At 40.9% G+C, this 15,061-nt stretch overlaps 1 protein-coding gene across 2 annotated transcripts in view; it reads left to right on the top strand.

Annotated features, from left to right (window-relative positions):
* Nucleotides 1-10,816, top strand: part of TMSB15C (thymosin beta 15C) — a 58,072-nt gene extending 47,256 nt beyond the window's left edge. Inside the window, exons 1-3 of one of the 2 annotated variants that reach the window (XM_059910009.1) lie at nucleotides 7,820-7,899; nucleotides 9,355-9,459; nucleotides 10,393-10,816. In XM_059910009.1, the coding sequence (XP_059765992.1) occupies nucleotides 9,360-9,459; nucleotides 10,393-10,430 (138 nt within the window). In that variant the 5' untranslated portion in view covers nucleotides 7,820-7,899; nucleotides 9,355-9,359 and the 3' untranslated portion in view covers nucleotides 10,431-10,816. Of the gene's footprint in view, nucleotides 1-7,819; nucleotides 7,900-9,354; nucleotides 9,460-10,392 lie in introns of those variants that run through there. The other variant, XM_059910008.1, reaches the window with a different exon arrangement.
* Nucleotides 10,817-15,061: the final 4,245 nt, after the last annotated feature.

Below are 15,061 nucleotides of genomic sequence, written 5' to 3'. Positions count from 1 at the left end.
TTCATCTTTGTGTTCTCCATGATATCTAATACAATCTATTACACATTGTGGATATACAATAAGTGTGTTTTGATTGACTTGAGAATTAATACCAGAGGGATGGATAAAATAGAGTTACCATTCATAACAGTTAATGTATACTGAGTGCATACTCTGTACCAGGTACTATACCAAAGCTTTACAAGAATTATCTAATCTATCACACAATCCTGTGAGATAAGCACCATTACTAGTTTTCATTTGCCCAAGATCTCATAGTCAGTAAGTTATAGAGCCTGGGCCAGAATCCAAATTTATCTGATTCTAAATCTTCTGCTTTTAATCAGTGTGTTACAATGTAAAGCAACAGGTGGGAACTCAAATATTATGAGTTTGGGAAAGGGTTAATGGATAAGAGGCTAGTTCCTATCTCCTCGAGGACTAAACATCTGGGTTCAGAAAAATAGCTTGGGGCTAAATTGTGGATGACTTTGAATGCCAGGCATGGTATGAGAAGTCATCTCCCTTCCCTTGCTTTCCATCTGTACTAGTCTGGATGCTGATTACCTTGTGAGGCCCAACTCAAATACACCATATGGTACTAGAACTTCTATAATCCTCCAAATCACATTGAATTGCCCCTACTTCCATAGTACTTTGTTTATATCTCTGCTATCATGCATAATATAACTTTCTTAATGGTAATAGTCTGTGGATGTTTTGGTCTTCTTCACATTTTATAAACTCCTTGAGAGCAGGTACCCTGTTTTATTGATGGTTAAATGCCTCTCACTCCTTATTTAGCAACTGATACATAGTAGATGTTCAATAAATGTTAATTGAACTAAATATTTCATTGGAAGAATACAGACATGAATAAGGCATGGTTTCTGCTCTCAAGAGAAGTCAACAGTCTGTTGAGGGAAGAATACATTATTCCATATGAATAGCTACACTAGTGATGTTTTAAAAGGATGTAGAATTCAACAACCAATTATAAAATTCAGCAGAAAAAATAACCCATTCACAGTAGCCCCCAAATCTATAAGGCAGCTAAAAAGATAGCTAACAAATATGAACAAGCCATTACGCATAAAAGTATAAAATTGTACTAAAGGACATTTAAAAAATATCTGAAAGTGAAGAAATATACTTGTCAAGACCTGCACAGGGTCTGGGATTTTGCCTATATACAAGCTAAGACATTAGCCTGCCCTAGTTTCGTGGATTCTGGCATAAGACATGAGACTCTTGGGTGAGAGACTAAGGACTTTATTATTGACAACAAAAGCAGTAACCAGAGCTTCATGTTGGTTTGCATCTATTCCTAATGCTCCCCCAAGTCCCACAAGGATGATGTAAAGGACTCATGATAGATGGCTGCACACATAGTGGATTGCATTACAGGAGAGGAACAATGAGTTTGGAAGCTCCACTGATTTTATGGAGAGTAGAAGCAAGCCTGCTCTTTGTCTGTGGGGAGATACTTCTTCATCCTTTACTGCAAACATGACCCTGAGAAATGGCTCAGATAAACAGTCTTCAGGGACTTGCATTTTTGGCATACTCAGCAAGAAAATGCAGGGATGCTCAGGGCCCATGGTGGATTGGGTCTCCCAACAATACTGCATTTATGCATGGGAAGACTTCATGTCAATAAGTTAGCAATTCATCTCAAATTAATCCATAAGTCCAATAACGTTCCAATCAAAATATTAACAGGCCCATTTTTGTGGAACTTGACAATTGATTACAAAATTGGAAATGGCATATACAGGAAATTGATTTATGAAGGATGTGGCACTGCAAAAGAGTGGAGAAAGGATGGATAATTGATGGATAAAGGATGGTCTTGATCTGCGGGCTGGTTATATGGGTGTCTTCATTTTGTGAACATTCATCAAGATGCATACTTAAGATATGTCCATTTTTCTGTATGTATTTTATACTTAAGTAAAACCTTTTCAATACCTGCCTAATAGGATACTTTCCCACCAGTAGAGTTGCATGTTCACCAAAAGTTGTTCTTTCCTTAAACAGGTTTATTCTAGTTACACTTGTTGCAAACCAAATAGGAATGGTTTGTAAACCAAACCAACAAAATAGGATTGCAGAAAAAATTTTGCAAAATATGTTACAGACAAATAATTAGAATATAGAATATGTAAAGCACCCATAAGAAGCAATATTAAGAGGACAAACAAAAGAAAAATGGGTAAAAGATATCAAAAGGTAATTCACAGAAGAAGAAATGAGTTTGGCCAGAAAACCTATAAAAAGTGCTCATGTCATGAAATAATCTGGGAAAGGCAGATTCAAACACTAGGGAGATGCTCATTTTCACCTGTTAGATTGATAAAAAGAAATTTAAAAATACTTATCTGCAAGAATGTGGGGGAAATGGGGACTCTTCTATAGCTGATATGTGTGTAAATTGGTGCAATTACTATGACAAGCTATTTGGCAATGTCCAGTGAGGTTGAAGATGAACATACTCTGTCATTTAGCAATTCCACTTCTAGGAAACACATTTATAGAGTAATAGGAGGCTATAACAAGAATACTAATTGAAGCACTGTTTGTAATAGAAAAAAAGGAAGCAACTCAAATGTCCACAAGAATGGAAATGCATAAGGAAACTATTCATATAAGGGAATATTATATACCAGTTAAAATGGATATACATATGTTATAGCATGAACATGGATAAATCTAAAAAAGCATAATGGGTGAAAAAATCAAGTTGTAGATGATTACACACAGTGTGATATAATTTACCATGAAGCAAAAATCATGAGAAAACAATTCACTTAACAAATCTTCATTTTGTGCACAATTCTAGGTACTTAGAATCAGTGAACAAAACAGAGATCTTTCCCTCATGGACTTTACATTTCAATGGGGGAAGACTGAAATAAAGCAATAAGCATAGCAAGTAAATAAGTTGTATAGTGTGTTAGAGAATGATGAAAGCAGAGCAGGGTAAGACAGATATAATAGGCATGGGCAGGTTGCAGTATTAAATAGGATAGTTCAGATAGGCTTCATTGAAATAGTGAGATTTGAGCCTTGAAGGAGGTGAGAGAATTTAAATAAATGGATAACTTGGAAAAGAGCACTCCAAAGGCCCTATGGCAACAGTGAGCTTGGCTTTTCTGAGGAACTGTAAGGAGGCCACAGATGGGACAGACCGAGTGAGGAAGAGAGCAGATGGGGAGGTTAGAGATATAATGGAGAGCCAGAAAATGTAGGGCTTTTGTAGGGACTTTGGTTCTCACTCTGAATGGAACTGGCTATCTTTTCAGGATTTTGAGCAGAGAAGTACAAGGATTTCATTTATATTTAAAAATGATCACTTAAATTTTTTGTGTAGGGAATAAACCATGGAGGATCAAGAATGAAAACAGAGAGATCTCTTAGAAGGCTATTTTAGTTATTCAGATGAGAGATGATGGTGGATTAGACCTTATATGTAGCAATGGTGATGCTGAGAAATGATTGGATTTCGGGTACACTCTGAGTTAGAACCAAAATGATTTCCTGATGGGTTGGATGTACAGTGGGAGAGAAAGGGAGGAATTGAAGATAATGTCAAGATTTTTGGCCTGAGCATATGGACTGATATAATTGCCATCAATTGAGATGGGGATGGCTGTAGGAGGAGCAGGTTTGGGGGGGAAAGATTAGGAATTCAATCTGGGACATTTTGAGTTTGAGATGTCTATTAGACATCTGAGTGGAGGTGCTGAGTAGGCAGCAATACAGATCTGGTCTGCAGACTTGAATTTAAGAGTTATCAGTATAGAAAGTGTTTTACAGCATAGGACTGGAAGAGATCATCAAGGGAGTGTAGATAGAAATGAGAAGAACAGGGACCAAGCCCGGGGGCACTCCCATTTTAAGAGGTTGGGGAGGAGAAGGGGAACCAGTAAAGGTCACTGAGAAGAGGCAGCCAGTGAGGTCAGAGGAAGCCAGGAGAACGTGGGGTCCTGGAAGCCAACTGAAGACAGTGAACTGAGGAGGAGGGACTCATCAGCTGTGCCAAATGCTGCTGATAGGTCCAGTAAGGATTAAGAATTGACCATTGGATTGATCAATGTAGAAATTAGTCATGACCTTGAGAATGGCAATTTCAGTGGAGTGGTGGAGGTGGACCCTTGATTGGAATGTGTTCAAATGAGAATAGGAAGGAGGAGAAAAATTGGAAACAGTGAATAGAGACAACTATTACAAAGGGGTGAAGGAGTAGTCCAAGTGGATATCTGAGGGAAGAAAGTTCCTGACAGATGGGATGGACATTGAAAAAGCCCTAGGCAAGAGTGACTGTGACTTGTTTGAGGAACAGCAGAGAGACCATGGTTGGGGCAGAGTGAGTGAGGTGGAGAGCAGGCAGAGAGGGTAGGGGGCTATGGAAGGAAAGTTGTCTGGGGCTCCCTCTTGACACCAGGTTGATGTAGGTAGAAAGCCTAGGGGAATGTGGTCTTAGACCAGGAACTGGTTCAAACGATGCCTTCAAATATTCATGTTCAAATATTGCACGTGGAGGTGTATACTACATACATCTGTAAAGAAAAATGGCAGCAAAGAAATAAGATGCTAGCAGTTGCAGAAGTGGAGTAAGAGAATATATATATATATATATATATTCCATATATAATGATGAGAATGTATTTACGTGAAGATAAGAAATAACAGCATGATGGTATCCTGATAGAAACCACCTAGTAGAGAGCACAACATTGATGGTGGTGATAAAGGGGCGAGAGATGGTAGTGATATTGTTGAACTGGTGTGAGAGAAAGAGATCTAAAGACCTCCCTCAACTTATGATGGGGCTACATCTGGATAAACCCATTGTAACTTGAAAATATCATAAGTCAAAAATGCATTAAATACAACTAACCTACCCAACATCATAGCTTAGCCTAACCTGCCTGAAACGTGCTCAGAACACTTACATTGATTAGCCTACATTTGGGCAAAATCATCTAACACAAAACCTCTTTTATAATAAAATGTTGAATATCCCATGTAATTTACTGAATATTGTACTGAAAGTGAAAAACAGAATGGTTGAATGGGTACAGAATGATTGGAAGTGTATCAGTATCAGTTGTTTACACCGTAATCGTGTGGCTGACTGGGAGCTGCAGCTCTCTGCTGCTGCCCAGCATCACGAGAGAGTATCGTACCACATATTGATAGCCCGAGGAGAGGTCAAAATTCAAAAGTTTGTGGTTGTGTATTTTCCTCTAGCCAGGTTTAGCTGTGTGAGTTCAGGCTCCTTGAAGTGTATTTGGACTTAGCTAGAGTTATGATTTTGCCAGGGAAGCAAACAAAGTGAAAGAGGGGCAGGAGACTGGAGGGTATATGTCAATGAGTGATTATAAAGACTGAGCATGACATTTGAACTAGGGAAGGAGGGGAGAGAAAACAATAAGGGACCGAGAGATGGTGAAATCTGGCAAAACCAATGGACTGGAAATTTTTGTGAGGTTAAAGGATACTGGGGTCTGGGTACCAAAGGGAATGAGCTGGAAAAAGAGGAGGTGATGGTCATAAAGAGGGATGTTTGAAGTTGAGATTATGAAGGGATTGCTGTAATTGCTGTGACAAGGCCTAGGGTATGGCCATGCAAATGAATAGCTGAGTTGGGGTCAAGGTCGATGTCATAAAGGAGACATGAAGGAGCCAGTGTAACAGAATGATCATTCTTGAGCTCACCAGGAATTAAGACAGGACTACTACCATTGGGAATGACATAGTTCCAGGAGCTAAAATCTTTGAGAAAGAAGGGAGAGGAGCACTGAAGTTTGGTAGATGATGACAATGAAGTCTAGTTGGTGACACAAGCTGTCAAAAGCTGGAGGTTTTCAGGGATGTGGGAGAGGAATGCTCTAAAGGCAGCAGTGAGAAGCAAGGAAGACATTTACCAGAGCTTCAGGCTCTATGGTACAATGGTGATGGGAGAGAAAAATCATCTACTTCTCTTGAGTGGGCTTCAGGGGACACAGAGTCCTCAGGGAAGAGCCTGGTTTCTGTTAAGGTGAGACAATGAAAGGCACATTCAGAGAAGAGGGTGGCGATATGGAAGAATTATTGAGGTTGCATTGCGTTTTAGGAGTAAGGAAGGGGTGTGAGAAGTGAACTGAAGAGAGAATGTGGTCACAGCCTTATGGAAGTTAGAATGTGGGAGTTGAGGGGTATCGCGGGGATATGGGGGTTCTTGTGGTGACTGACACAAGTGGGGTTGGACATTGATGAGTTCTGATGGATATGAGGCAGATAGATTCAAGACAGACTTTGAAGTTTCGGCTAGGGGTGGGGAGGTGAGTGTCTGAGGCTTGCTGTCAACCCCAAGAGATATGGAAATTCAGTCTTACACCTGGAGCACTGGTCCACAGAACGCTCCATGTTGCTCCTGGAAACAGATCACATAAATCTGTAGTGAAAGAAAAATGGGCTAGAAACTACATATCATATTCAGGATAGGAGTAACCCTGGGGAAGTGGGAGGGGAATGGAAATGGGGTGAAGGTCAAGGAAATCTCAATTTTTCTGTAATGTTTTTATTCCTTAAAAAAAAGACAAAGTAAGTATACCTAAATATAACAGCATCCAAATCTGAGTGGTGGAAACACTGGTGTTTGTTATATTTAATGCCTGGGACGTTGTAGCTACACAATGAATGTTATTTGTTGAATGAGCGTGCCCTTCTGTATTAACAGTTCCTCCAATGAACATACAAAACTCTCAAGTTAGCACATCATGCTACAAGAGCATAGAAAAGAAAATGGAGAGAAGTGGGGAAGGCCTGAGAAATGCTTGAGGAGAGAGTAATTGCTGATCTATGTAGATCTCTACCACCATACATGAGCCTTATGGAAAATATGGCGTGCAAGCTAAAGACATAGTCCTATCTCCATTTTACCTTAATGCTCTAAGGTTCTGGGTGAGTATCCAGAAAATGACCTTGAATATTTAGTTCTTTCAAGTAACTACTGGATTCTCCTTTTTGTCTCCCAACATAGACACTGGGTGGTGCTCCTGTCCAAAAATTCTGCTCTATCCTGGATTTATTACTTCAATCTAAAGACGGGTATTTATCTAAGTGTCTACTGTAGACCAAGCAAGGTGCTTGGGATTAGAGATATAAAGATGAATAGCCTCAGCAGATTCTCCTCTGATTACACTGCTACCATATTCAGTGGCTGAAAAATTAGAAAATGTGACTTTTACATAGGAGCGTACCACTGTCACAGAAATGCCCAGTTGTGGGAGTGAATGATCCTGAACTACCCACTCTTTCCATGAGCACCCCTCCTCCAACACCTGGCCAAGGATCAGAACAGACATTGCGCATCACTCGTTGTCACCGCATACTTAGGGTCCTTTGGATATAAAAAGCCAAGAGTACCTGATTACGGCTCCTTCAGCTTGGATCTCGGAGTTTTGGACGTTCAAAGCTAACTGAGTAAAATGTGTCTGCTTATTGTAGAGGCCCCTATTATCGTGGAGGAGTGAGTATACTTGGGAGGAAGGGAAGTGGACCCTCAGGACGAAAGTAGTGGGAGAAGCAGGGCAGGTAGGCCAGCCACTGATCCCTTGGGGAATCAGTGGGCTTGGATGGGGTCTGGATAGGCGGATCTGGTATGACGTTATCAACACCCAGTTGCAAGGGTGAGGTCCTGAGTAGAGAGGAGACGGTAGACTGAGGTCAGCAAGTCTAAATAAGTGGGAGGGGCGAGGAGGCGGGTCTAGGATCCCTTGGCCAATTGGCGAGGACTGGGGCGGGGTCTGGGGGCGGAGCCTGTCACGCAGCTTATAACTGCGGGGTTCCGCATAGGAAGGCTAACCTCGTCCTGTGTACCAAGCGGTCTCAGTTCAGCGGTCTACCTTTCACTGGTCTTCAAGCCTTTGGGTGAGGACGTGCGGCCCCGCCAGAGCCAGAGGACTGTGGGGACAGGAGGGCGTGGCGGCCGCGGGGCTGGCGGATCAGGCCTGCTGGAATTGGAGGGGCGGGGGTTGGGACGGGCGATTCGTATCTGCGCCTCCTGGCGAGTCCGCGCTTTTGTTTTCTCAGCGCCGCCTTCTGCGCGCATTGCGGAATCCTCCCTGGGTCTGTCCCTGGAAGGTCCGAGGGGGGAGCCCCCAGAGCGGCCAGTCCGCTGTGGCTGCAAGTCCGAGGCTGAGGGAATGAGGAGTGTGGGGCTCGGAGTGGGCCCTCTGGGGCTGGCCCTTCGCTCTCTCCCTTCCCGTGGCTGTTAGGTTGGACTGGGCTCCCGATAATGATGATATTTATTTTGAAATGTAAGCAGATTGCTGCTAACAAACTGGTCTATGCACCCAGCCCTGTTATTATTATTTGAAGTCCCTGTTTCCCCCCTCTGGAGATTGGTGGCTGATTGCTTGTCAAAGGATGGTCTTAGGGTGACCTCGACGGAAGGGAGGCATTTTGGGGACGTCTGGCTGCTTGGGGGCCTCTCGATGCCAGTCTGGGCACTAGACGTGTCTTACCCCATCAGGGTGGGGCCAGGCACGCGCAGGAGAGCTCTGCTTTCCGGTCTCAGGGGTCTCCTATTGTCTCTTCTGGACAAACCCGGAATGATCACATGGCACCTCATCTCCTAGCCTCATCTACTACCCTCTCCTCTTGAGGGGAAAATATGGTGAAATAAAAATGAACTCTAGTTTATCCCATTCTGCTGAAGTTCTTGGTTTGATCATAATTAGCTGTGCCATCTTATAGCGTTTACAAACCAGTGCCATAAGGAGTTATTGTGAGACATGTAATTAGTTATGACTGGATTTAATCCCTCCTCTTATTGTAGCCCCTTAATCTACTGTCTTTGGGCAGATGAAATGGAAAGAAACTAGTCCAATTTGTGCTACCCCTTTTTGTGTGCTGCTCCCTAACCCCCAAGAAAAGTGCCCCCCTCTCATAGTAATTGAATACAAAGTGAACGTGCTCAAATAGTGCTATCATCTCCTTACAAATTCATTAGCTGGTTAAACCCAGTCCTTATTTTTTTCTTCTATTCCTATCTGCTCATGTGTTTCTATCACCTCCATTTTACTTTTGCTGTGATTTTAAAAGTCAGACATATTGGCTCCTGGTTTCTAGAACATCTTGGTTTCTAGTGCATCCTGATCCAATGGCATTTACTGTCTATCAGAAATGGGGTAATGATGTGGGTTAATAAAAAGTATTCTAATAAAAATATGACTTTTCTAAGATCTGTTGCTGTTTTCCTGTTGAAAATCAGCAGGTAAAATACACATTGATATTAAATGTGAGAATTTTGGCTGTTACTCCTTAGTGTGATAATAGTTCTACCAGATAAGTTTTTTTATGTTTTTTTTTCCGGTCTTTTAGTCAAGATGAGTGATAAGCCAGACTTGTCTGAAGTGGAGAAGTTTGACAAGTCAAAACTGAAGAAAACTAACACTAAAGAAAAAAACACTCTTCCCTCAAAGGAAAGTAAGTCATGGGGACTTTCTGAGACAAACAATGGTGAAAATTAATAGATTCAGTAAATAAACTCTTCTAGTAAATTTTACCACAAAGGAAGCAATAACTATAGAGTACGAATTATTTAATGTATAACATTAAAAAATATCAAATAGTTGCCTTTTTTACTTTGCTTATATAAGTATAAGTAGTTCTCACAAAATAGGCCCCAGTAGTAATGGGGGACTTTTAAAAAGCTGGTTTTTGGTGGAAAACTACTAAAACCCACATTGAAACCAATCTTGGAATATTGGACATAGCATTAGAAACATCTTAGTTTTGTCCGATTTTTGTTATTTGGCATTTTTTTGCATCTAGCTATTTGGGTCTTTGATCTCATCCCTAATGAGCCATGCAAACTGTGGTTTTGGCCTTCTCTACCTGATGACAAGATGAGGTAAGCTAATCAGTTTAGATATAGGGTATACTCAAGTCTCCCAGGGATCAAGGGATCAATTTTGCCCTCCCCACTTACAGCCTGCAGGAGAAACCCCAAGCCAAGGGAAACGTTTTGTCATGTAGCATTATCTGAAAGTTCCAAAGTTAGTCAAAATTGTCTGAAATGACATAACTTCCTAATTGTATAGTGATAGATAAATCTGAAGAAAGTGCTTCACTTGCCCCCCAGTCTCAGAGTGATCTATGGTAAAAATGGCAACAGCATAAATCTACCTCTCAAATGGGGAAAAAGAAACACACAGTTGAGTCTAACAAATATTCAGCTCATTAATTTGCACACACACATACCTGACTGAGGATTTGTGTGTAGTGCCTTGGCATTCTAAATTTAAAGAAGGCATGGCAGCCTCCAATGACTTGGCAAAGAGCTCTTTTGGAAGAAACTGAACTTAATCTTAGGTAAATACCCTCTTAATGATTTTTTTGTGTTTATTTGTTCCCCAGCTATCCAGCAGGAGAAAGAGTGTGGTCAAACATCGTAAGATGGGGATCTCCTTGCAAGAGCAAATTTCAACATTGCTTGAGTGTCTTGATTTTGGTAAAACTTTGTAGAGATTTTAGGCATCTTCTGATGTCTTCTCACCCACAATCCCTGGCTAAGAGGTCAGGGGTAGCCTACGTTCCCTGACATTCATTTTAAAACTTCCATTGGTGCGTAAATTCCAGCTGGCAGATGCTGTCAATAATCTAACCGTTGATGACCTTTGTGCTTGTAGTCTTTGCACCCCCTACCGGATAAGCCACTTTTAACTTTCTACAATGGTTCCCTCTATTGCTTTATAATCTTCATGAAGTTGCATGCTTTTGCATCTTCTCACAGTTTATTTTCATTTGTAATGGAGCAATAAAATAATAAATATAATCAGTATGTTTATAATAGGCTCCCGTGGTTCATTCCTGGTGGTCTTCTAAGGAATGAAAGTACACAAGGGTACTTTTCAGCCAAAAAAAATGGGTGCAGGAAAGCTGCTTCAGCAGATTTGGCACATGGGAAAGGCCTTCCTCTGATCTGGACAGAAGAGGGCCTTTGGGGATTGTGTGGCTGAACCATACTGACTCCATTTTGTCAGCTCCATCTTAGTCCACACAGTCCTAACTCCTCCCCTTTCCACGTGACTGAGCTTTAGCCTAATTTACAAGGAGTGAGTCCAAGCCAGATGAGTTCCCCATCAACTTTTACCCTTGCCTTCATCTGATATGAAACCTGGAAGAGTGCCTTTTGCTGACATAGATGGTTAATGGTCATGAGACCCCTGGGGAGAGGAAAAAACTCCTATTCCAGTTGGTGCAGACGTGCTTCTTTCTTGGTAGTCAGCTTCTACTTTTACCTTTGGCCCCTTTAAATTCCTCTGTACCCTTTTTGGCGGTGCAGTGTGCAGTGCAGCTGTGAATGCCTCTGGATTATCTGTCTGCCCTATCTATCGTGCCTGTATGTAAGTTACCCACAGAAAACTTCATAATTGCACTTTATGGAGCTGCTCGCTTCATTTTTCAGTCTCAAAGTTCCTTCTCAGTTTGTAGGATATTATTCAGTATGTCTGCCTCCCAACAGGGATGCTAAGTGCTTTTTCCTTAGAGTTAGAATCATAGAGATAGAGAACCTTGGGAGAAGAAGTCACGTGGACTAGCTCCCTTATCTCAGAAATGAGGAAATTAAAACACAGGGTCTGATTTAATCTTCTAAGGTGTATAAGGGCTGGAATTTTAGCCAGACTCTTCTTGCTTTTTGGAAAGTGCTTTTCAACTAAAGTTAGGGGACACCCAAGGTTGGGGTTGGATGGGGAAGGGGGCAAGAGACACTTGCTAACCCATACTGTGCTAAGCACATCACATCTTCTATCGAGCATAAACTCAGATGTCTAATAACCTCTAATGACCTACAGTACTGAACCTCTGGTTTCATTCTTGTCCTGAACAGAATTCACTGTCTTATGAACCAAGTATTTTTGGTGTTTGTGGTGAGCATAAGTGCTATGGACTGAATTGTCTCCCCTTCAAAAAATTTCATATGCTGAAGCCCTAACCCCAAATGTGACTGGATCTGGAGATAGTGTATTTAGGTAATTAAGGTTAATTGAGATAATAAGGACGGGGCCATAATCTGATAGTACTGTGGCCATAAAAGAAGAGGAAGAGACACCAGATCACTCTCTCCCCAACATGTGAGGACCCAACAAGAAGGTGTCTACTTGCAAGCCAGGAAGAGAGTTTTCACCAGAAAATGACCCTGCTGGATCTTGATTTTGGGACTTCTATCCTCCAGAACTGTGAGAAAATTAATTTCTGTTGTTTAATCAACCTGGTCTACAGTATTTTGTTATGGCAAGCCTAGCTGGCTAATATAATAAGGAATACATACAAATAGATGAGTCCAGATCACTGCCTTAAAACAATACTTTTTTCACTTGAAATTTATAAGAACCAATCACCTGTAATCCCACCAATTACGCATGTTAACCTTTGAGTGTATAACCATCCTGACTGTGGTCTATTAATATTCATATATTTTCTGACTAAAAGGGATTATGCTGTCCATACCTATTTGCAATCTCAAGTATTATCTTACCACTCCCTTCTAAGAGCTGACATTCTTGAATAATCACTGGGTTTACAGGAGGTGAAAGCTATGGTCTCTGCAATAGCATAAACTTCCCTAAGCAAAACCGGGAGCGGGGGGTCACCTCTGCTCAAATGTCAGTGAGGTGACACCATCACAGGGCTTAGAGTAGCCAGAGGATTTGAGAGTTGGAAGTAACCATGTTGGTCACCAATACCTTACCTCTTGCCTGAGACAATTATCCAATAGAGTTACTCAGCCCCTTGCTGCAACAGGCTGCTTACACTGTGCCCAAACCTGCCTCCATGTAATTTCTATCCATTAGTCCTAGGACTGTACTAGAGTCCCACACCACGTAGTTAATCCCTGCTCCAATAGTTGAAATCAGCTGTTGTGTGCCTTCCTCTATACCTCTGTCTTCTCCTGATGATACCTCCCGGGTCCTTTGGATCCAAGTTACATGATGAGGAACCATCCTGGTTGCTGACACGCTCAAATTTGCTTATGATCAGATATCTTTGCATCCTGATTCTGTCATCCCACACATTTGCTCTCCTTTCAACATTGCCATTTGCAAACTTGAGAAAGATACTATACATCCATGATAGATTCAGCAACCTCTGTATTTGCACAGTAATCCACCACAAGATTGGATTTTAGAGGGCCTAAAGGAAAGAATGAAATGTTGTCAGGTGAGCTGGGGTTGGATAATAACTCCCATTGTTCAGTTGCATCTGGTAATCATCCTATTCATTGACATATTGATTCCATCCTGAGCGGTGTTAAGTATTAAACTTAGTGGGAACATATGAGACGTACATGGCGGCAGGTGAAAGACCAGTAGCTGGTAAGTGAGTACTCATACATATATGAGATAGGAAAAACAATTGCTCACCTAGAGTAGTTTTACTCAGCATTTCTTAAATATATGTGGGGTTACTTTTCTAGCCTGTCTAACCAGAGAAATACTTTTTCTCCAATAGCCCACTATTAGCAGGGATTGAGATTTAGGGCCCTGAGCAAACCACAGTCAAAAAAAATGCCACACCAATATTCTCCTCAGTCTCCAAGAAAACACCCAGGAAGGCACTTATTTGCTCAACTCAGGTCACCTGCTCCTACTTTGAGCCAACGGCTGTGGCTGAGGGTCTGCAGGTCCTTCATTGGCTGAGCCAGTGAAGGGTGGAGCTTGGGTTGCTCTGACTGGATGCTCTCATCATCTAGTGAAGCATATTTGCAGGTCATGAAGCTTTGCATTTTAAAAAACAAAGGTATAGACCAGAAAATAATAGAATCAGATAAATCTGAATGAGTTATCCTAGTTACTTTCAGTTTCTAGGAAGCTTGAAAAAGGTACCTTTTCATGAACTTCTAAAATTCTGGACTCTAATATTATTTATTATTTAGTTAAATAAATTCCACAATAGGGGTCATGCTGAAAAAAGTCTATATGACATATTCTGTTTTATGAATGATGATCCCCTGATTTGATGCTTGTAATTTCTTTTTATTTTTTTCTTAACATCTTTATTGGAGTATAATTGCTTTACAATGGTGTGTTAGTTTCTGCTTTATAACAAAGTGAATCAGCTGTATGTGTACATATATCCCCATATCGCCTCCCTCTTGCGTCTCCCTCCCACCCTCCCTATCCAACACCTCTAGGTGGTCACAAAGCACCGAGCTGATCTCCCTGTGCTATGCGGCTGCTTCCCACTAGCTATTTTACATTTGGTAGTATATATATGTCCATGCCACTCTCACTTCATCCCAGCTTACCCTTCCCCCTCCCCGTGTCCTCAAATCCATTCTCTGCATCTGTGTCTTTATTCCTGTCCTGCCTCTAGGTTCTTCATAACCATTTTTTTTGTTTGTTTGTTTGTAATTTCTTATTTACAGCAGTAATGCTATTTCCCTTATTTAGTCTTTTCTGTAATGTGAAACCAGATTTATTTGATAATATTTCAAGTAGGACTTTTGTATCCTCATATATAAATGAGACTGCTCAGAAAGTTGTTTAGCATGCTTTCTTCAATAAGTTTTATCATCATATTGTATTTCTTGAAATAAAATAGTCTTTTCATTCATAATCTTGAACTATTTTATTAGCATCAGAATTAACTCTTCCTTGAAAGTCTGACCAGATACACCCCTGGAAGCTTGGCCATTTGGCTCATTGATGATCTCCATCTCTTCAGTTCTTGTTTATCCTTAAATCCTTGTTTGGATCAATTTCTATAATTTGGTTCAATTTCTATACTATTTTACATTCATACATGTATAAATATCTTTGCATGTATTATCAAAGATTCTTGAAAGCATTGTGCTTTTAATTTTAAAATATTCCCCACTTTATTGATATATTTTCTCTCCCTAAGGAGGTTTCTTAGAGAATTAGGTGAGTATATGTTTTTCACCCAATAGATCTTCACCAATTTTAGCCTTTGGAATACTTTTAGAATCTAAGTATTGTGAAGAAAACAATTTTAAACTTGGTACACGGTTAAGGAGGTGGAGACATGGTCAAGACCCATACCTTCAGGTGGGCAACCTACT

The sequence above is a fragment of the Balaenoptera ricei genome, chromosome X (assembly GCF_028023285.1).
Source record: "Balaenoptera ricei isolate mBalRic1 chromosome X, mBalRic1.hap2, whole genome shotgun sequence".
Classification (NCBI taxonomy): Eukaryota; Metazoa; Chordata; class Mammalia; order Artiodactyla; family Balaenopteridae; genus Balaenoptera; species Balaenoptera ricei.
Note: the sequence above shows the minus strand (reverse complement) of the source record. Positions and strands in the feature narration are given on the sequence as shown.